Source organism: Ruditapes philippinarum, unplaced genomic scaffold (assembly GCF_026571515.1).
Source record: "Ruditapes philippinarum isolate M1 unplaced genomic scaffold, ASM2657151v2 ctg2425_1_1_1_1, whole genome shotgun sequence".
Classification (NCBI taxonomy): domain Eukaryota; kingdom Metazoa; phylum Mollusca; class Bivalvia; order Venerida; family Veneridae; genus Ruditapes; species Ruditapes philippinarum.
Genome location: NW_026860145.1, coordinates 40,199 through 64,862, shown reverse-complemented (window position 1 = coordinate 64,862; position 24,664 = coordinate 40,199). Strand labels below are relative to the sequence as shown.

At 32.5% G+C, this 24,664-nt stretch overlaps 1 protein-coding gene across 1 annotated transcript in view; it reads right to left on the bottom strand.

Moving 5' to 3' along the window:
• Positions 1-24,664, bottom strand: part of LOC132759024 (protein eyes shut homolog) — a gene marked incomplete at its 3' end in the record, with an annotated part of 79,214 nt that overhangs the window by 30,367 nt on the left and 24,183 nt on the right. The window contains exons 8-21 of the mRNA XM_060750748.1: positions 23,673-23,843; positions 22,476-22,516; positions 21,948-21,982; positions 18,505-18,602; positions 16,636-16,803; positions 16,046-16,092; positions 15,411-15,524; positions 14,397-14,510; positions 14,154-14,198; positions 13,959-14,057; positions 13,493-13,518; positions 6,985-7,094; positions 6,528-6,707; positions 1,408-1,448 (exon numbers count right to left, since the gene is read on the bottom strand). Coding sequence (XP_060606731.1) covers positions 1,408-1,448; positions 6,528-6,707; positions 6,985-7,094; positions 13,493-13,518; positions 13,959-14,057; positions 14,154-14,198; positions 14,397-14,510; positions 15,411-15,524; positions 16,046-16,092; positions 16,636-16,803; positions 18,505-18,602; positions 21,948-21,982; positions 22,476-22,516; positions 23,673-23,843 — 1,289 coding nt within the window. The remainder of the gene's footprint in view (positions 1-1,407; positions 1,449-6,527; positions 6,708-6,984; positions 7,095-13,492; positions 13,519-13,958; positions 14,058-14,153; positions 14,199-14,396; positions 14,511-15,410; positions 15,525-16,045; positions 16,093-16,635; positions 16,804-18,504; positions 18,603-21,947; positions 21,983-22,475; positions 22,517-23,672; positions 23,844-24,664) is intronic.

Below are 24,664 nucleotides of genomic sequence, written 5' to 3'. Positions count from 1 at the left end.
ATGTTGCAAGCTTGGTTTGACTAAATCTGTTAAAGGACTGCACTTGTGACTGAAAGGCAATCACCCTTATACGCCCCATTGCACCGACGTAAGCAGAATTTGACATTTAAACATAAAAAAAATAGTGACATTATTTAGTCATATTTATAAGGAACATAAATAATACTAAAACTAATTCACGGATGCTTTACATCTTTTCCTGTATTAAAATTGTACTTGAGCAGGATATGATACACTGAAGTAGCAATTCATCTTGATAATCTTTACTTTGCATATATGGTATGTCTACTTTTCTTATGTAAGATAATATATCTTTGTAAATAAACCGACATTTCCTTCTTTGTAAATACATTATCGTAGCGTACATTAATTTTGGTCTAAATTAGTATTTTTAATCCATGTAATGTAAATTCAACAGAGCTTTTTCAGTTATTATGACAAAGCTTTAAGGCCATATCTCTAATGCGTTGCATTAAAGTCAAGATGTAACACATTAAGCAGTTGAAACGTACTGAATTCGCCAATTAAATACACTTAGGCCAGTAGAGATCAATAAAAGAGAGATAAATATTATCATAATAACTAGCTTTTTTCCAAATTTCATTTCTTTTATTCTGTGTAAAGAACTGTTTAACTTTACATCTCACCTCGAGTCATAAGACAATAACGTGCATTGTACATTTTTTTTATCTGAACAAATTTTGCTATCTTTATATTTTGATGTAGAATCTCACTCCAGCCAGCGCTGGCTGTGTTCCATGGTGCTAGGGCCTTTTTACCTGATGCTAGAGTACATTAATGGTTATTATAATACACTAACACCGTCTATGAAAAACCCTAATACGTATGTTACTAAGTATAGTAACAGATTACTATGTATTGTAACAGATTTTAAGGTATTTCAATTTTTACAAACGGATATTAAGCACCAATATAACATTTTATCATTGGAAACACCTCTACTATATACAACGATATTTACAGTTAAAAGTTGTTTTGTGTATCACAGTTTTTGTCATATTTTTTCATGTCCTACAGAATTATTGATTCCATTAGTTTTATTGAGGATTGACTACCGCTTAAATCAATGCAAAGAGTGAAAGAGATATTACACTTTTCATAATCAAACCGAGTCTGTAGATTTCACGTTTTTACTACTTTTTTAATTGATCAAGAGAAATCCAAACAACTCTGTTTCCAAACCTTTTGAAGAATCCAAGATTGTGTAAGACAGAAACATTCCTAGAATATGGGTATTGAGATCATCATCGTTTTTAACATTTTAAAGAAGAATTGAGTGAATTTTCTCACATCAATAAATAAAAATATACTAGAGAACTGTCTGATTAATTTCCTATAAACATGCTATGAGTTTGTTTCAGATGGTTATGTGAAATTAGCACTTACGATTAGGGATAATGCTTATTCCATAACATGCCTTAGACATTCTGAAAGATAAATTTGAAGAAAGCTCGTTATATAATAAACAAAAACATTGAAAACACAGCTATAATCTACTAAACATCAAATAAGGGCCAGCTTGGTCACGCGATTTTGTTAATAATGCTTGTATTTATTTTCGCATTTTACCCGAACCATATGTCAAAAATAATTAAAAAAGTCCGCCATTTAGTATAATTTTTGTTCACACATGAGGTAAAAATTGTAGCGTTTTATCAAGCTATTCGGGCTGGCTATAGATATGAAAGAAATAAAAAGAATAAAACTGATTTAGAATGAAACTCAATATTGTCAGGAAATATGAAATGATTAACAACAAAAAGGCGACGTTCTATGAACGCAGGAAAGTGTTCGTTTGGTGAGCAAATCACCGGCTATGTGAAAAAATAAAAATGCAGGAAGTTGAGGAAAATGATATGCTTTCTTGTAAAGCGTTTAATAACAACAAAGGTTTGCAAACATAAATACGACAGTCTTAGAGAGGTCAGCATCCCAGGAAAAAGCAAGTTTTAATGAGGTCCGCTACCTAGGAAAGAGTCGTAGAAATTCACATGTCTAGTTGCGTAGCAGTCAAGGTTGCGCAGAAAGACCAATGAGTGAAATAGAAAATATTAAGTCTAGGTTGCGTAGCATATGCGATATTGAAACAAATTTATAGCTATAGCAAGTCTAAAAATGCAGCACGTACAAGAGGCACAACAAGTTCAAGGTGTGCAGCAAATACTAAATACCGAATCAAGACCAGGGAGTGCAGCAATTCATAAGCAATAAATAGTCACTGGTACCGGCCGGAATATCAATAAAAGATTTCAGTGATATTTGCTTTAAAAGACGAAATAAGAGTGCCAAGCCACAGAAAAAGGAGTGAGGTAAATGAAGACAAATTGAAATTGAAGTTTTCCTCATGAGATGGAGGAAAAAGATCCAAGAAAGTAATCAGGTTTGCAATCAGATCAGTCAAAAATGAGAGGAAAACACTTTAGTCACGAGTTTATGAGTTTAAGGTAATAACTATTACGGCAACGTCTCAAATATTTACAAGTTTGTCTATAAGGTAGCCCATGAATATAAAACTGTTAGGAAGAGATTTTTGAAACATGACATGTTGAAGGAAGCAGGTGTCAGTGAAAAGCTCAGATGGAACAGACCACATCCAGTTGAGTATGTTTCCGAATTCCTTGGAAGGTAGAAACAATATTTCATAAAATAGTCAGATCTAGATGGAGCAGAGCAGACATTCAATGAGATAAGTGACACACCGTACAATCAAATGGGCAGACAGCTGTTCCAGCGTCGACAGCTGTACCAGTATATACATGTCGGCGCGAGGAATACAATTGACGTACGGTAAGTATTCATCTATTTTAACATATCCCAACTGTGTTCGAGTAAATCAATGTTATGGATTCATAGTCAACATCCAAAGGAGCATGCTAACACATTTCTGGCCCTGTGATAGCTTTACTTCACGTGAAGTTTGACTGAAAATAACCACACTATCCGATGAGATGCGGTATTTTTAGTTTAAAGTCACAAAAACTTATATTTTCTCATGATAATAAATACTTTTTTCATAAGATTCGTAAACGTCAACATTTCGTCATTAAATATTCCAAACCATACCTCCAAAAAAGCTTTTTTTGTTAAAGTTATAAGGTATTTAAGTTTGAGTGTCATCAAAATTTTATTAACGTCATCAGCTGCTTAGAAAGTCATAATAAAAATAATATAATTAGAAAGTATCATGAATAAAGTAATATTTTAAATGAACAAAAAAGTTTTACTCTGTCCAAGTAACTGTGGCACAAAAGCGCTGAAAATTGTTTCTTTGAACGGATTTCAGCGTTATTCATTCTTGCTGATGAATTGCTGTCGATGTTATCATTAAAAAGAGGCGAACAGCTGATGACGTTACTAAAATTTTGATGTACTCAAACTTAAATAACTTAAACACAACTAGAAATGTGTCCATAGGACACGGATGCCCCCACACGCCACTGTTCTGTCAATCTTATGACTCTAGGTCAAATATTTTTTGGACTACATGTGCCACAAGTTGAAAACTAAAAATCAACAAAGGGCCATAATTCTGTTAAATTTGGTCGCAGCAAAAATTCCTTCCTTTACTACCATCTACACATAAAGGTTGTTCATCCCTGGAAGTTTAAGCAAAATCTGCCATCCGGTTTAAGAGGAGTTGCGTTCACAAAATTTCTACATAGTATATAATGAAAAAATCAACAAAGGGTCATAATTCTGTTAAATTTGGTTGCAGCAAAAATCCCTTCCTTTACTGCCATCTACACATTAAGGTTGTTCATCCCTGGAAGTTTAAGCAAAATCTGCCATCCGGTTTAAGAGGAGTTGCATTCACAAAATTTCTACATAGTATATAGTGAAAAAATCAACAAAGGGCCATAATTCTGTAAAATTTGGTCGCAGCGAAAATTCCTTCCTTTACTACCATCTACACCTTAAGGTTGTTCATCCCTGTAAGTTTAAGAAAAATCTGCCATCCGGTTTAAGAGGAGTTGCGTTCACAAAATTTCTACATAGTATATAGTGAAAAAATCAACAAAGGGCCATAATTCTGTTAAATTTGGTCGCAGCAAAATTTCCTTCCTTTACTACCATCTACACATAAAGGTTGTTCATCCCTGGAAGTTTAAGCAAAATCTGCCATCCGGTTTAAGAGGAGTTGCGTTCACAAAATTTCTACATAGTATATAATGAAAAATCAACAAAGGGCCATAATTCTGTTAAATTTGGTTGCAGCAAAAATTCCTTCCTTTACTACCATCTACACATAAAGGTTGTTCATCCCTGGAAGTTTAAGCAAAATCTGCCATCTGGTTTAAGAGGAGTTGCGTTCACAAAATTTCTACATAGTATATAGTGAAAAAATCAACAAAGGGCCATAATTCTGTTAAATTTGGTCGCAGCAAAATTTCCTTCCTTTACTACCATCTACACATAAAGGTTGTTCATCCCTGGAAGTTTAAGCAAAATCTGCCATCCGGTTTAAGAGGAGTTGCGTTCACAAAATTTCTACATAGTATATAGTGAAAAAATCAACAAAGGGCCATAATTCTGTTAAATTTGGTCGCAGCAAAAATTCCTTCCTTTACTACCATCTACACATTAAGGTTGTTCATCCCTGGAAGTTTAAGCAAAATCTGCCATCCGGTTTAAGAGGAGTTGCGTTCACAAAATTTCTACATAGTATATAATGAAAAAATCAACAAAGGGCCATAATTCTGTTAAATTTGGTTGCAGCAAAAATTCCTTCCTTTACTACCATCTACACATTAAGGTTGTTCATCCCTGGAAGTTTAAGCAAAATCTGCCATCCGGTTTAAGAGGAGTTGCGTTCACAAAATTTCTACATAGTATATAATGAAAAAATCAACAAAGGGCCATAATTCTGTTAAATTTGGTTGCAGCAAAAATTCCTTCCTTTACTGCCATCTACACATTAAGGTTGTTCATCCCTGGAAGTTTAAGCAAAATCTGCCATCCGGTTTAAGAGGAGTTGCATTCACAAAATTTCTACATAGTATATAGTGAAAAAATCAACAAAGGGCCATAATTCTGTAAAATTTGGTCGCAGCGAAAATTCCTTCCTTTACTACCATCTACACCTTAAGGTTGTTCATCCCTGTAAGTTTAAGCAAAATCTGCCATCCAGTTTAAGAGGAGTTGCGTTCACAAAATTTCTACATAGTACATAGTGAAAAAATCAAGAAAGGGCCATAATTCTGTTAAATTTGGTCGCAGCAAAAATTCTTTCCTTTACTACCATCTACACATTAAGGTTGTTCATCCCTGTAAGTTTAAGCTAAATCCGTCATCCGGTTTAAGAGGAGTTGCGTTCACAAAATTTCTACATAGTATCTAGTGAAAAAATCAACAAAGGGCCATAATTCTGTTAAATTTGGTCGCAGCGAAAATTCCTTCCTTTACTACCATCTACACATTAAGGTTGTTCATCCCTGTAAGTTTAAGCAAAATCTGCCATCCGGTTTAAGAGGAGTTACGTTCACAAGATTTCGGGACGTACGGACGGACTGACGGACTGACGGACGGACTGACTGACAGACGGACGGACAAGTGCAACGCTATATGCTCCCACATTGTGGGGGCATAAAAATGGTGTAATTTTGAATTAAGAAACATCCGCAGATGTGTTCATACGGCGGTTATCATGGAACCTTCAATGCTACACAGTAGTGTCATTCCATGTAAGGTGGCGTAGTAAATGAAAAGCAGCAACTCTTATTATGTAGCATGTCTAATATTGCAGCTAGTCATTATTGTGCAGCAAGTCTAATACTGCTGAACGTTTAGGTTGAGCAGGTTGTGCGGTAATTACAATAGTACAACACATTTATTAATGCAGCTAGTCTTAAACTTAAGTCAGGTAATTGAAGTCAAATGAACACAGCAAGTCCAAAGAGTTTATTAAGTTCAAATACTGCAGCAAGTCTAAGAGGAACATCAAATCCAGGGGATGCAGCAAGTCTAGGATGATGTTATGTCCAATATTACAGCAAGTAAGGGTTGCGCAGCAAGCCCAATAGTGCATCGAATTAAATACAGCAGCAAGTGAATCACTGCTGCAAGTCCAAGGAGCTCAGCAAGTCCAAGGATTGCAGTCGGTCTAAATAATACTGCAGCAAGTCCAGACGGTGCAGTTAATTCAAAATTGCAATTATCCTTATGCAAAAGTCACATGTACCGCTCGGAATATAAAAAGCAAATCTTAAGTGAACAAGAAACTTTACAATCATTGCTCAATACTGGTTGGTTCCTGGAACGGATTCGAAAGTGTGTCTATAAGCTTCAAGCTTCCTAAACAATCGAACTAAATAAATTCTGTATAAATCAAATCTTAAGTGAATCAAAGCTTGACAACATATCTTTAGTATGTATGTACAACCTAAATTCCTTTGCAGTGTTACCGATAATATTTAAACACATAGACATTTGGTTTAAATACAATGCTATGAGAATTTCATAATCAACAAGGAAGAAACGTAAAAAAGTTAAATTTTTTATAAACTTACGTAATGTTTTCCTTAACACACACATACTGTGGTTTAGTACTGTTCATTCTTCCATCTATTGATATATCTGCAGAGAAAACGGAGGAAATACCCGGTAGATCTGTTGACCTCCTGACAGGGTCCACTGTGATGATATTTGTTAGTTCATCTGTTGTTTCTATACTTATTGCAGGGGATGAACTATTAAATTTGAAACAATAATTTGATAGAAATTAATATTTTTCTGAAACAAAAAGATTGAATGAATTGCTAAGATAGCCATACAATTGGCTATATTTCATATCATCTTATTCAACAGTTTTCTGTTAAGAAGGTTCAATTTGTACATTGAAATTACATCCTGAGAAACTAGTTTTATCAAAACACACAAAGGTAAATCAAGATAATAAATTTCACACTTTAGATATTTCATTTTGAAACAAAGAACATTTGTTTGTAATTGTATAATTAGTCTTACCCCGATATTGCTGCGAGATAAACACGCAATTTGCACGATAATCGTTTGCCTTGGTGTTCATAACATGTCAAGGTGCTTCCGTCTTTTGGAGATGGAGATATAATTCCATTCTGTAAAATAAAGAAAGTAAGAACCCAACACGGCACAATTGAAAATAGTTGCAGGCTCGGTTTGATTGAGCCTGTTTATGAACGGTACTGTCAAGTGCAAACTGCTGTCCACGCCCCCCTAGCACCGGCGTAAGCAGAATTCAACATTTAACATGAACTGGTACAATTTGGAATTTTTAAAACATCCGCAGATGTGTTCATATGGCGCTTATCATGGAATTTTCAATGTGACACGTAAGTGCAATTCCATGAAAAGCGACATATGGTCCCCAAGTAAAAAAATGCGTGCGCCCTAAACGAAACAAAAACAATGGGCGGAACTAAATAAAATGGAATTTTGAAAGGGGATCAGGGGTTATGAAGCCTGCATATCACAGATAAGACGTCAAAAGACAAATTTAAAAGCAGGCCACATATTCTAAGGGCGATTTAACAGTATTCAAGTGAGGAATACTAGAATCACCCAATAAGAAAATAGCCGAATAGAAAGAACTAAATTACCACAAGCACAACAAAAGTGTCTTGTTGAACGATCTTTAAGGATCGGATATAAAACATCTTTGATTGAATGTACGGGGCGACTTTTTACAGCCTCCATACGGCACAAACAACACTGATGTGGCGATAAAATAGAGAAAGTCAGAATCTCCAAAGAAAGTCCAACTGTAAGCCAAAGATATGTGCAAATAGTCATGATCATTGTTCTAAAATCTTTTTACATTATGAAAAGTTCTTAGACACTGATGTAGCATGTCATGCACGCGCATTGTGCCTTCAGCATAATCAACAATTTTCCTTTTTGGGTGTCTTTATGTTTTTACTTTAAGCATTTACTTCTGTTTCATTCTCTTTGATCGAGAAAAGTTAAATACAACTTTACACTATCAACTCCAGTAGCAATAACATCATAGCTTCAACATATTGTGCCATTACATCACCAAGTCGTTTATTCCTGTCTGATATGATATATGCAGAATATATAATTATATCAAGATATGCACACATATGTATTAATATGTAATATGATCATGATCATTTTGGTTCTTGTATTTTGAAAATTTTATGCATTACACAGCTCAATTAAATGTACTACAGGAGAATAAAGTGCAAAACTTTGACTTATGTGGCGGGAAACAGTGCATATGTTGATAAAAATGTTTCTATCATATATAGAAGCCATTTGCCTATTGAATTTAAGATTAGATTTTTGAAATAAACAACAACTGCTTTGGGCTTAGTATTAGTGTCAAAAATAAAAAAACAGCGACATCCATTCTATGTGTCTGGTGCTGCAGATTTGAGCATGGTGCATCATGTGGGCACTTTTTCTTTTTGAAGTAAGTAAGTGGTTGCATGTGTTAATTTTAGAAAAATAATTCTGAATTATAGTTATAATTTAGAGGTTAATACTTGGTTGCTGCTCATCATTATGCGATCTTGAGACATCTCCGCTTATCTTGGTTTTCACCCTTTCTAAGAAACGGACAGTTGTCAATGTAAACAAATATCTATCAAACAGTTCAACCCTATGATTTACTTAGAAAACACAAAATAAATTTAGAAAATGCTGTTTAATTGTATTTTATATTGATAAATACCATTTGTGCCAGTTTTTTATGATATTGTGTACTGTCAAATCAAGTAATAAATCTATTCTAAAGCCCCCGATCTTTTTTCTACCGTCAATCTGAAATCATTTTCGCAATTTCTCAGGGTCATATTTTGTCTTGGGTAGAGTTACTGAATTTCTTTTCTTGAGTTTATAAATCTTCAATGTTAAATTGATTGCGGTTGATTATGCCACAGTTAATTCAACGACAGAAGACATCTTAAAAGTCACGGAGAGTTGATTACGTCATTGTTTGTTCATTTACTTGCCCATTATGTATAATTTTCGAGCGAACGAAGTGAAACGAGAAAATTAGTTTCTTAAAACTCTGTATATAACCTATAACCGACTTGATGTGGTTGAATATATCTTAGCGAAATAAAGTAGGACAATACAACACATTAGCAGGGATTCGTGGATTTATGTATTATCAACACTTCATACCTATGTTACTATATATAGTAACAAAATCTAGGTTATTTCAAGGACATTTTGGCAAGATAAAGATCATTATAGCTGTTCATAGCTGTTCCTCATATAAAATTTTACAGCTGTAGGTTGACAAATACAAAGTAACTGAGCGGAAACTGTTTTCAGTTTTAAGGTAATAGTGACCTTGATCTTTGACCTTGTGACCCAACAGTCAATAGGGGTCTTCTACCCAATATAGACAATTATCCTTTGAAGTTTAACTATTATGGGCCAAATTGAACTTAGGTTATGCCCCGGAAACCAAATTGCTAAAAGACGGACGGACGGACGGACAGACAGACAGACAGACATACTGAAGGGGGTATAATATAATATGCCCAAAATTCTTTCGGGCATATAATAAAATGTCATATCTTTTCAAACTTTAAATTCTAACACTCCTCGTGATTTAGTCACTATAGAAAAAGAAGAAAAAAACCGGTGTTAAACTGCCAATAAACACTGGTTAGTGACTATTATTATTATTATTATATACCAAACTTCTTAAGCACTTTTTTCATGCACATTGACACGTTCAAAAGAACTGTACAGTGTTACCAAATAAATGATACAATATTTAAAAGAAAAAAACTAAAACATCTAAAAACTCAAGTCACAAATTCAAATCAAATGTAGTTTTGAAAAATTTAAAAAGACCCACATAAATTATAATCAGTCGAAATAAAATCTCTTAAATAAGTGAGTTTTAATTGCTCTCTTAAACACTGTTAGAGTTTCACAGCTTTTAAGTGTTCTAGGTAGGGCATTCCAGAGTTTAGGGACCTAAGTTGTCTGGATGGGGTATAAATGTCTATCATATTTCGTATGTACGTAGGTGCCTGTCAATGAAACGCCTTAAACTAATATATAAGGAGTTTGTACTCGACTCTGATGTGCACAGGAAGCCAATGTAGTTCCTTTAAAACTGGGGTTATGTGGCAGTTTCGCCGTGTCATGGTAACAACACGAGCAGCCGTATTTTGAACATTTTTGGAGCTTGTTGAGAACGTACTTTAAAGATCCATAAAGCAACGAATTACAGTTGTCACTATCAACAGTCAAGTATTTCCGAATTTGACCTATTTGTCGTATTTTCATGAAGCATGAACGAGAAACTGAGTTCACATGTTGTTCCATGTCTAAATGAGAGTCCAATAAAGCGCCAAGGTTTCTAACTGTTGTTTATGGTTTTATTACAGAATCACTGACTATTTGTATATGCGGCTGTTATGTTTTCTCCCTCGATTATATAGCCTACATAACTTATATAGCCTTTTAAAGCGTCAATTTTTATTTATAGTTTCAGTTCTTATGTTTTCTTTTCACACAATAGCGAAAGAATACCTTACATACACTAACGCCACAAATTTGATCCATATCAGTTAATAAATATTTTGATGAAACGGCGCCGATATTATTTCTTAAATGTAACCCTGTATCATCAGTCATCATTGTTTATTACACTACAAATATCAAAACTGTTGTTTAAGATTATTTTTGAAAAATATTGAATATTGTAAACTTCTTCTAGACACTTTCAAAATCTTCTAAACAATGGTTTATTGCTGACAAATTTATAAAAAAAAATAATCAAAATTTAAATTTTCATTTATATCACAATATATCAGGTACAACAGGTCTAATTCAAAGATTTGTACTACTTTTACCAAAACTCAAATTGGAACTCAAAAAGTTTTTTAATATAAGTATTTAAAATGAAATAGAATTAAATAAGTTTTTGTCACTCCTGAACATTTTCAAAAATAGCAGTTAGACCAGTATTGCGCTCAGCCATCCAGATAAAGGCTCGTGTCGTCTGTAAAAAGTTGTATGTTCGAATTTACATCGTTAACAATATTGTTTAAATATATATCAAGAGAAACAGAGGTCCGAGGATCGAGTCTAGGGTACGCCGGCATTATTTAATGACCAGTTTGAAGAACAATTAGCGTATGCTAAAATGTCCTTATAAAATTTCTCACCTCGACTTAAAAGTACATTTCTTCATTCTTCTTTATTCAAGCGATTATATGGTTTATAATAAAAATATCAAAGCTCCGTCTTTTTGCGGCTCATAAATACCCATGCTTATTTAACACGATAAATGCATGATAAAACAAAACAAGATTGCATTTGAGAAAAATGCTATGCCACCGCATAAATACAACACTAAATAGTAGTGTAGGAACAGATTTTTTTTGTTTCTATACAATTTTGAAGATTGTCATAATGCATAGATCCCTGAGCAATCTTATTCTTATTATCAGATTAGTGGTAAAATCTGTTGTTAACTCAATAAAAGATCAGAGTAGGAATATATCAATGCACTTGAGTCTAGTGAATTTGGTGGTGAAGGTCATATTTCACACAGCCTAAATTTCATGACTACATCAAAGGACAACGCAGTAAGACACTTTGTCAAAATCTAGGTCTGCTGAAATCAAGTTCACTTTACATCTTAATGATTTAATCTGTGCACATGGTTCAAATTTCATAGCTGTACATCAAACGACAAGAAAGTAGGTCACATCATCAAAATCTAGGTCACCTGATATCAAAGTTCAATTTTACAACTAAAACTGTGCACATGGTCAAAATTTCATTGCTGTACATCAAAGGACAGGAAAGTAGGTCACTGTCCCATTGGGCAAGGCAAAATTTTGGACCCAAGGGTTTAATTCAAAACAATCTTGATACAGTCCACCAAACAACATTTCAAGTCAAATATCTAAGCTGTAGCTGATGTACATAATGGAAATCAATGACACCCGGGGCAAAACCAATTATGACCCCAGGGCTATATTTGAACAATCTGGGTAAAGGTTCACTTTGGAAAGTCTCATGCCATATATTTAACCTCTAGCCTTTGTCAATTCGGAGAAGAAGATTTTTCAATTCAGAGAAGAAGATTTTTCAAGTTTTTACTTTATACATATAAGGAAAACTATCGCCTCTGGGGCAGGGCAATCTTAACACTAGGGGCATAATTAAAACAACTTTAGTACAGGACCCATAGATGATATTATATACCAACTATCAAAGCTCTAAGCCTTGTTCCTTCAGACAAGAAGATTTTTGTAATATATGTACATAGTGAAAATCAATGACCCCTGGGGGGTGGGGCCAATTTTGACCCCAGGGCTATAATTTGTACAATCTTGCTAGAGGTTCACTACATAATGTTTCATGCAAAATATCTTAACCCTAAGTCTTTGTAAATTTAGAGAAGATGATTTTTTAAGTTTTTACTATATACATATAAGGAAAACCTATGGCCCCTTGGGCGGGGCTAAATCAATGACCCCCGGGGTGGGGCAATTTTGACCCCAGGGCTCTAATTTGAACAATCTTGCTAGAAGTTCACTTCACAATGTTTCATGCAAAATATCTAACCTCTAGCATTTGTCAATTGCTAGAAGAAATTTTTTTAAAGTTTTTACTATAAGTTTTTACTATATACATATAAGGAAAACCAATGACCCCCGGGGCGGGCCGATTTTGACCCCAGGGCTATATTTGAACAATCTGGGTAGAGGTCTACCAGACAATGCCTTATGCAAAATATCTAAGCTCTAGGCCTTTTGGGTCTTTACAAGAAGGTATTTTAAGTTTTTACTATATGTACATAAAGTGAAAATCAATGACCCCCGCCCGGGACGGGCCAATTTTGACCCCAGGGCTATAATTTGAACAATCTTGGTAAGGGTCTAGATAGCCTTTTGGGTCTTTACAAGAAGGTATTTTAAGTTTTTACTATATCTACATATAGTGAAAATTAATGACCCCCGGGGCGGCGCCGATTTTGACCCCAGGGCTATAATTTGAACAATCTTGGTAGAGGTCTACCAGACAATGCCTTATGCAAAATATCTAAGCTCTAGGCCTTTTGGGTATTTCCAAGAAGATTTTTTAAATTTAGTCTTATAATTCCTTTTGGTTGCCATGGCAACCAGATTTCTGCATGGAATGAAATTCTTTGAACAACTTTGGAAGCCCTTCACCCAAGGATCAATCCTGCCAAGTTTGTTTGAAATTGGACTAGTGGTTTTTCACAAGAAGATTTTTTAAGTTCACTATATAATCTATATAACACACACACACACACACACACACACACACACACACACACACACACACACACACACACACACACACACACACACACACACACACACACAGGTGAATCGCTATATGCCACCGCATCGCAGATGCTGCGGTGGCATAAAAATCATTATCCCGTTTAATACATTCAGCCTAATATTTACAATGACATTTGATTGATATAATGTTCACAATATATCAAATAGTAAATACTTACAACATTTCCAGATATATCACAAATTGCTGAAAATCAGATAATGAAAATATTTTTAATCTGAATGAACAAACAATATCCCGCTACTAGCTTTTGAAGACTTTAATGAGGTTTGCAATGTGCACGATAGTTTACTTCTCCTACGAAATTAAAAATACACGGTTGTGCTATACCTTAAAAATAATGTGTTCGTCCTCAGAAATGCCTAGAAAATGTCACCTTTTAATTAAAGGTCTAAAGAAAATATTTAGTTAAATCACTTACACATTTCTTGAAAAAGATTGCAACTGTTTCAGAACTAATAAAAGAAAGAAAATCTACGAAAAATTTCAAAGATTTCATAGATAGTATATCTATATTATTAAAAATTCAGAACTTTTATGATAAGTATGCTTACATTTGATTGTTGTTTTTTTTGTCCTTTAACATTGATCGTAAAATATCATTAAAGCAGAGGTAAAAATCTTACGTGTCTCGCAATTTTGACCAGAGTAACCGTAGGGACAAGAACATTTTCCTCCATCATAGCATACACCTCGTCCATTACAAGAATTGTTGGAACAACCACCTGAAATTTTATCGCAGATAAAATAACTTCTTACACATTTGATAGTAACTTAATTATAAATCATAAGACAGATTAGAGACAACATAAATGACATACTTGCTGGACAATTCATTATTCCATCTCTCTGTTCCGGGCATTCATCTGAAAGAAAAAACAGAAATATACTGACAAGAGAAATTACAACAATTGTAAGAAACATTATTATTAGAGACTCAGTATAATAATAGTCCTATATATCAAAATGTATGACTGTATAAAAAGATAAACAAACTGTACTGTTAAAAGGTTCTAATTACTAATTTAATGCTAAAACTTTTAAGCACTTTAATCATTTCTTACCAACAGTACAATTGATTCCGCTAAAACGATCAAAACATTCACATGTATAAGTTCCGACACCATCAATACATCTTCCATGTCTATCACAGGCATCAACCGGGCAATCGTTTATATCTGACAAAAAAATGAACGATGTCAATAATATTTTTTAGCAGTAACTGTTCTTTAATTTAAATCTCTCCGAAGTCTGGTTCCTACACAATGCCAAATATGAATAAAGCATCCCTATGAAGAAATATAATTCAATAAGTGTTGTACATTATTTTTCGACACTATAGGGAAATCTTGATTTTTGATATACTTTTGTGGGTATTTTTTTCCTTTCTGACTGAAGAATTACCTTTTTTTGGTAATTTAAAAATATAAATTTAAAAAGGGATAGAAAAAAGAAAAAATACACCATCGTATGTACATTTCAAGCTTACAAAATATTAGTACTATTTGCTTTTATCCCTGGAATCCCAAATTGAAATGCCTGCCCGAAATAACATATTGAGTATGTTGTTACCCCGAAACGGGATCTACTGTGCATGGATCTTCTCCTGAAACGATATATTTTATTACTGTTTTACTTTTTGTCGTACAATAAAGAATATTAGTTAGCTTATTTAATAATTTAAAAATAGAGAAGTCATAGTTTAGTTTTAATATTGATTGAATATTAAATGTTCGTTTATTAAATGTTATTTATTACTTCAAAATAAATAAAATCACTTTGTAAGTACATTGATCATAAGATGAACAGAAACAAAGCAGTTTTTTCAGTATTTCAAAAATACATTTACTTGAAAGTGTCATTTTCAAATCAACCTTATTTGTTGCAAATTTTGATAACCACTGCTTATTTGATTATTTCAAATGTGTAATACGGTTTTTATCAGCTAGATACAACTATAATCGATCACTGTTTTAACTGCAATATATTGCTTTTCAGTACTGTTGTTCCAATATGCATATATCTTTCATGGTATTTTTAAAATAATTTAAACAACATGAACTTTATTTTGTACTTACTAACACTGCATGTTTTCCCTATTGTTCGAGGTAAACAAAGACATTTAAATCCACCACTTTCTTTATCTCTTTCACAGGAAGCTGAATTTTTACATGGTGCTGATATGCATGGATCTATGAATAAATAAATAAATAAATAAAAATAAATAAATAAATAAATGAATAAATAAATTAATAAATAAATAAATGTAATTAAATAGTTAATGTTTTAAGCAGAAATATGAAAAGAAGAATGAATGTAGCAGGAGTCAAAATACCGGCTTGCACAAATATGTAATGTTACCATGTTTTCAAACCGACGAGAACGGCTTTGTCAATGAAAGAAATAGAAAATCACCTTTCTTTCAAAAACGTTGAAGATGTATAAATGCTATACATGCACAGAGCTGGTTCTTAAAAACGGTTATTAACAGTCATTATACATTTGAATGAATATGAGAAAATATCAAAAAAATCTTTCTAACATGTCATTAATATTCCGTCTATAACAAATAGTTGTAAATAAGCCTCACAACATTCCATTCCAGAATTATCAATGAAATGGCGTCAATATCATACATCTAGTAATCTCAATGCTATTTTGATCCACTGTAAAGTTATTTAGAGTACATTACCGTTGTATCAGAATTACACACCTGGAGGTTCTATATGACTTGTGATACAAGCTTTCTCGCTCTCAACACTGCAAAAAAATATGTGTTCATATTCAATGCTCAAATATATTATCAAGAAATAGAGAGGTAATAAGTAAAAAATAAAGAGGAAACTAGGGAACGCAATGAGATATAACCGAAACTGGGATTTGGTTGACGTATGTAAATGTACAAATCAACATTTTGGCAGCTATTTCCAATAATGCCGCGTGCTCTTAATAGTTTAACATTCATTCTAATTAAATGAGTCATAGTTTCATCATAACTTAAACCAAGTACATGTCCTTTCTTTCTTTATTTAACACAATTGAAATTTTTCTATATAAGGATTTAAAAATACTATTAGTTTACTGGAAAAATCATACATGCAATTAGCTTATACTAGCTTATCATTAGTTTTACATTTGAAGTCATACGATATCTATGCACAATTAGGCATAATCAATAAAACATTTAAATGCAAAAAAGAAAATATCCACACATGACATATTTTATGGTATACAAGTTAACTTTTGTCGTGTAAACTTGAATTATATTATTTTGTTATTCTCGAACTTAAAGCCTCCACTTACCCATTTACATCCTTTGCTTTGAAGCAGATATTTTTCTTTCCATGCATTGAATGTTCAAAGGACAGGTCAGCTTTATACACCTGCTCACCTTTGTGTGTGATGTATTGTACTAAACTGACATCAAACTTGTCAATGAAACTGTCAGTGACAAAGATCTCGGATAGATTTCTGTAAAATATAGATTTATCTGTGACAGACTGTCAAAGTCCCACGCCAAACAGAATAAAGTTTAAAAATTAGCCCAATGTACGCACTAACATTTAGATGGCAACCACGCAAAAAGTGCAAAAAATGAGAGAGAAACGAAAAGTTTTTCCGTTGGTATAAAGTTCATTGTTGATATGTAAGAGCATTCTCCAATATTATAAAAAGCTATATTATAGCATGGACATCAATTCTTTTTATTTTGACTAGACAAAATAAATAAATAAATATACTACCAAATTTGCAAATTCAAAGAAGGCAAAATAACAATGAGCATTAACTCCAAATTATGATGTGAAGATATGTCATTCTTGCAACTTCATTCCCCCTGTTAGTGATCTATCCTCTTATGAAGTTTAACACCTCAAAAGCGTTATTAGTTATACTCTGGACTAACTTTAAAGAATGCAGTGAAGAATTATAATACTTGTGCACTGCACGCCTCCTAACGAGATATATCTGCCTATTAGATATGAAGTTTAAATGTTAAACTCTTTTTGGAATATTTTTGTCATAAATATTAAACAATAAAATTAACAAAGGACAATAACTCAAAATGAGTGTTATAGTCATGCACTGAACTCTTCCATAATTAGATCTTTCTGCTTATGAAACTTCTTATTGCTTTATCAAATACTGATTGAGTTATGCTTATGAAAAAAATTAGCATGAACAATTTAAAAAAAAGAAAATTACTTAAGAAGTTTAAATTTGACATCCCAAACCTTTATAAGACAGAAATAAAGCATGAAAAACCATAAAAATAAAATTGAGAGAAATAAAGAATCCTTAAAGAACGCGCAAAACGACAAAATTGAATTTTTTTTTCGGTTTATTGAGCCTGTTTAATGAAATTTATTCACTCAAAAATTATGATGAGTAGACGTATTATTCCTGGGCATTGCCTTTTTCCTTTATGACAGCTATTTATGTATGAAGTTTTAAGTTTATACATATCTCAAACACTTTTTGAGCTTTACTTTGTGGAAGGCATAATTAACATTCTTGCTCTCTGCAATCATGCAGAATAAGACCTTTATTATTTTATGCAATTTGATAGATTACTGAAGTATTATCAAAGGTTTGCTTTGGAAAAAGGTTTGCCTTTACCAAAATCAATAGCTCAAAATATTAAAGTTTTGTGTTATCGTTTTGAGCAACGCACTCTTTCTCGATTTGCCTTGGAAGTTTCAAGTAGATATCTCACATCACTTTTCATGTTTTGAGGAGAAATCACAACCATACGACAAATTTAGCGTGCCAATACGAAGATGTTTACCCGCTGACACGATAAAGGTGAAGATCTCGAGGATTTGCCTATTAAATTTCGTTATTTAACTATAAATATACTGTTTCAGCGCCTTCAAAAGTAAGCATATTATTGTGTCTTTGCCTAAGACTTTTGAAGAGCGAAGACGCGAATGGCTGAAATCAGCAAACATAGGCGGTTTAGAAATTAAGCTTACTACACATTACACGCGTCAGTTCGGATTCTGTTATCGACGCATTTCAACAGTATTCTATAGTTTCACATATATAAACATTTCAACATGTTTAGCATTATAAATAACTAGAACTTTAAAAATGACCATCGTAATTGATCTTGTAAGAATGTAATAACTAAAATCCGTTGGAAAAAAAATGACAAAATTTGAAAATACATACGTTCCAGATTTTACATATAAAGCCACAACACAAGTTGCGTGGATTTTGCAGTCCACAAACTGAATAGGCGAAGGAATGTCGATAAAATAAGGTTTATCCTGGAAAGAAAAACAGAGATATTCTGTCAAAAGCAGCATATCATTTGCAAACTATACTACTTACTATAAAAATTTATTTCATAGAAGGATTAATGCTTCATTTAATTACCATTAAATTTATTTTTTGTACTACACAATTCAATGTTCAAACTATATTAAATCGCAATATTCACACTTTTGCATTTCAAACATGTATGGAGACTACGTAAAAGATTAATACACAACTCCCTGATCAATAATTTTGATAAAAGGTCAGTTACCTAATATCATATATAATCTCCGCTCATTTCAACGAACTTTGAATTTAATAGCTGATATTCTTATTTATACCTATCTTTAATCTCATTGAATGAAGATGGAATCTTTCTTATTTTTTGGTTCGTTTTCAAGCCTCGCACTTTCCATCAGATATTAGCCCCGCCTTATAAAACTGACATCAAAAGACAGTAGTATGCTATTTTGTATACAAGTATATTGATTAATTTCTATCAAACGTCAATGTCATTTGTTATTGTTATATCATACAAATAGTGTTTTATGATAAGGTGAAGATTCAAATCTATTGACCTGGGTTATGTGATATTCATCCTCGGCCTTCGCCCTCAGTGAATATAACAACAGTCAGACCCAAATACGTTATTCAACCAAATTTTCTTACAATACTACTAACTCTTTTAAAACGACTTAAATAAAATATTCCACAAAGCAAATTGTTTAAGTTGACTGAATTCCCATTTTACACATAAAAGGCCTATGAAAGCGGACAAAAATAGCAAAACAAGGCTTTACGTTTTCGGCATGTAATGAAAAGAAAAGTATGTGTAAGGCCATGTTTTAAAATGTAAAAACACGATTTTGGGTAATTTAAATATTTTGCAACATTTACTAAACACTTAATTTCGTTTGAAAAACGTGTTAAAAAGTTATCACTCTTTCGGCGCCATCCCCTATCAAATAGATACATCAAGGAGGTGCAAGAGGGGGATGTGCCCCCTTCTGTTTAGGGGTTTGAAGGAGGTCGGCAGACCCTTTCATCTCCAAGAAAATTTTGGATTCGTGAAAGGATAAAAATGGCCCCAAGTCGACGATAAGGTAACGTGTAAGCAACGCTGAAAAGCTTTTGACTCTATCTCAATCAATTGAGAGGTTGAAGCACTAACGCAAAATAGTGATCTTTGGCAATTTTGTGATTTCCCCTCGTTGCCATGGTAACAGGAAATTTAAGATTGAGTATGCGGTTACAAAGGCTATGGTCCAGTTAACATTTGTGCCAAGTTTGAACAGTATTTGAACAGTATTGAACACTTTTTTAAAAGTTTCAAAGTCGTTTGTAACAGCAGGCTTTTCAATGAAAAGAGCCATTTTTCACAAAATGCTCATGGAGAAATAAGTTAAATCCACTATAAAGCGAGTAAATATGATAAAAAACGACAAGCAATTGGCATGTTTATTTCATATTTGTATTTTGGCAGACAGATTTCTTTCTGAATCTGTAACTTACTTATGTTTTACGTAACGCGGTTTTATGATTAATTGGCTAGTAACCTATATCACGTCAACATCACGTAAACGATTTGGTACTCCTAATCAATCACGTTTTATGGCGTAGTGTGTTTAATTGAATATCAACTAAAGTAGAGGTCAAAATCACTTGCTATTGACTGTCGATGGAACGTAGGGAATCGTTTGCCATATTCTTCTTATAATCTTAAAATACTAACACCCCATATTTCACATGATACTTTGCAAAAAATACATTTCATTTGCCAATAAATGTATATCTTATTTACATTTAAACGACCCATTGACCTTGATACCAGTGACATTAAACTTTAAATTGAAAAGCTACCAAAGGTATCCACATACCAAATATGAAATTAATATTCGGGTTATAGGCAGTACGAGCAAACTATAAGAAATATATCACTGGTGACATTGGCCTCTTGCGACACCTATCTCTTTCCAAAGTTATAGGTCCGTTCTATATATTTTCATACCAAATTTGAAAAGTACCTATTTATATAATAATTGTTGCGTTAGCATAAATGGAAAAAATATTTTTCAATCACTGGTGACATGAGTCACCAGTGATACCAGACTCCACTCCAAATAAGTATGTGCATACCAAGAGAAAAGAGACATCATTCATATAAATAAAAATGGAGAAATGAAAAAAAAAACTATATATAGCACTAACGACCTCGAACAATGCCCTAACTACTTTAACTTACTTTAGGTATTGTGGAGGAGTTGCTTGCTGTGCATCATTCAAATCTTTGTCAATTTTTTTTTCTTAATAACGTATGAGTATTATGCAAGTGTAATAATGTTACATGATACGCTTAGTCGTAAGTGATAGTATATTTAATATAAAATAGATAAATACAGAATCCCTAAAGAAAGCCCAACACGACAAAATTGAAAACGTTGCAGGCTCTGTTTGATTACTACAAGATACGATAAGTATATTAAAAGATCAGACGTACAAATGAATAAAGTGTTTTATTTCTACGGATATATTTATCTTTTTCAGTCAGATATTATGCAATAAATTTATATAACATATTAAAACATTCCGAACCGTTACTGTGTTGCATCCCCCCGTCTCAAGGGGAAAAATTGCGTACAAACAACACTATCCCATTTAAGCACAAAATGATAGGAAAAGCCTTTTATGCACGTCAAACGTACATGAAAAGGAATTTTTGTTTTACGGTCAAGAGTACTATGCGACTTATTAACAAACAGTAAGTTGGCTGTAAACAATCTCGTTGATAGAAACAGGTCGTTAAAAGTATCTATTTATATAATAATTCTTGCGAAATTTTAACACCATCTTCGTACGTATTTTTCAGATTGTCACACATTTTCCAGGAGCTCGTAGATAATTTTCTTACTTGTGACTAATTCGTATTTGTTAAAAATATGCTTCAAGAAGGTCATGTTAAAAATTGCATTCTTGTGTAGAAACAAATTGGTACTTGATAAAATATTTATAATAATGAACTTGAGTATATCACGAAATGCTTTATTACTTATAAAAATAACGTGTTTGAAAGCAAAAATCAAGCTCAAGTGGTAACAGTATGCATTTTTGCCATTAAATTTCATAAATCTACAATATGTTGTGTCGATAAGAAGCCGTTATGAAAAAAAATAGGGGTTCGTATTTCATCAGATTTTATTAAAAAATAAACTTATTTCAAAGCAGACATATTGAAAAAAATCTAAAGTGATTCCTCATAAGTCATTTTTTCATTTATGCTTGTTAAAACTTTAATAATACTATCTTTTATTTTTTGAAAACGAGAAATCTATATTTTAAATGTTGATCTCTTTACATACCACCGCAACAGTTGATGAATGATTGAATGCATCAGCTATAATGTAGAAGGATAGTAATATTATTTTAAAATAGTCTTGAAATCTGAAGAATTTCATCCAACGAGATTTTAAAAAAATCCTTTATTTATAAAGAACTTGAATTTTCTATTTATCATACATTTTTTTTCTCTTTTCTAACCTTACGATTAGAAAGATTCCAATTTTTTTTTTGTATTGGTTGCATTTTTTAAAAGTACGTAGTTCGTTAGGATAACAGTGAAAATACGAAAAATGTATTCATTTTAGTGGATTCCTTTTTTCAAAGTGAAAATACGGATAATGAAAATACGCATTTTAATTCATGAATATATCTAAATATTTCATATATACGTATGTAATGAAATAAATCATTACTGAAGGAAATAACGCAAAAAATGTTACCGGATTAGCAAAATCGGAAATACAGTTACTTCTCGTTTCTTCTTCTAGTAAACGTATATCTCAGATAAAGAGACAATTATCTTAAAAAAACAAAAATGTTTTACTTACGCTGAACATCTAAAACAAAGCATCTTTGTTCAGAATCAACGCTGAAAATAGATTGCTTATACTCAAAATCGATCGATAATTATGAAATCAATGTTTTATTGAAGAATATATTTGTGCTTTATATTCTATACGGTATATGCTTATTATTGCTTATACTTCGCCCGTGTACCATTTAAAACAATATCGATGATGCAGAAATATTTCGTCTTTCACTATAGGATGTAGAAAATATTTGTTTTTGTTTTTATGTATGATGAAATTCTATTTCATCCAGTGAGCTTTAAAAACAGTATTATTACGAGTAGCAAAGTGACAACAATGGTTTTGATAAAATGAAAAAAAGTTCAACAAGGCAATGCGACGCTAACACAACGTAGTCCCGTCATAACACAACCACTAGATGAAATAAAATTTACATCACACTCACACAAAACAAAAAATATTTTTTCATTGTATGCTTAAATACAAGTTTAAAGATACACTATACTATATTTTTGAAAATTTTAATAATTGCTACACAGTCTCTTTATATGTATAAATAAACATGTTTCGACTTTATTTAAAGTAAAAATGTTATGTTTTGAATTCTACACACTATAGGTGGTCACAATATGAATATTTAGTGTCATTAAAAAAACTGGCAGTTTTTATCAGAAAATACCAACTTTATTTGACCTGTAATAGGGAATGCAGCTTCCAATATATAGTTTATTTATTATTTTATTCAAATTGAACATATTCAGTAAGAATTTCATGGATTTCAATATATTTCTAAGATAAAAATATTTTACCCAAAGATGAGCATAGTATATCTTTAAATAATATTTCTTCAATATCTACCTGAACATTAAAATCTTTTTCCCCACTGGTAGCCTCTTTTTCAGAGGAAGATAAAATTAGCAGACTGTTCCAACTTTGACCAAACATTAAAGAGCCTATGCTTGATGATCGGTAAATTAAACGGATAGAAGTAAATGTTAATGTATTTGATTACGTTTGTTATTTTAGATATTAATCAATATCACATTTGTTTTGCCCTAAATCGGCCTAATGATGTCCGAATTGAAAGGGTAAAAAGGTGAGGTACAACATACGTAACATTTTTCAAAAGGAGTCTCTTCAATAATCAAAAATAAATGTCACGGATAAATAAGTAGTCAATTAAAAAAATGTAGAATAAAATTTTGTATCTCTTACTCAGTATTATCTATAGCACTAACGCATGCTATATGTCTTCCGATATCATCTGCGGATGGTTTCCATGACATTGTTGAAAACTTTACTTGCAGTCGCTTTAAATCATCTTGTGCTTTTGATGTAGTGAAGTTTTCTCCCTGGATTCCAAAAGCTATAAAATCTGCTATAGTGCTGGAGGAAAAAACATTACTTTTAGCCCCATATCATATAAATTTAAATGATTAAAATAGAGAAAGTAAGAATCCCCAAAGAAAGCCCAACACGGCAAAATTGAAAATGTGGCAGGCTCGGTTTGATTGAGCCTGTTCATGGACGGTACTATCAAGTGTAAACTACCGTCTACGCCCCATAGCATCGGCTTAAGCAGAATTCAACATTTAACATGAACTGGTACAATTTTGAATTTTGAAACATCCGCAGATGTGTTCATATGGCGGTTATTATGGAATTTTCAATGTGACAAGTAAGTGCCATTCCATGGAAAGCGGCATATGGTCCGCAAGTAAAAACATTTTGTCCTATTACTCGAGACGTTTTCTTACGAACCTAAATGCCGAAACATGACATAGTCATTATTTATTATTAAAAGAAACTAATTCATTATCGGGCAAACAGAAATGTATTAATTTCACGTTTGTTTTTTTAAAAACTAATTATTTCTATATGAAATTTATAATGATTTTTCTAAAATCGGTAGATAAATATCTCTAAGGTATTGAAAAGCTACATGCCAGTGTATAAACGAACGGATTTTGCTCTACAGCTGTTCAAGTTTAATAAGTGGAACCATGACCTTTGTCTTATATGAAAAGCATGGTTACTATAAAAGAGTGTAACAAGAATACAAAAATATTACGAATACATTTTCTTATTCTGAGTGAGCCAAGTTATTTAAAAAAAGGAAGAAGAAAAAAAACGAAAACAGTAATGAATCAACGACAATGATATGACATACGACATACAATAGTAACCTTTACTTTAAAAATAAAGAC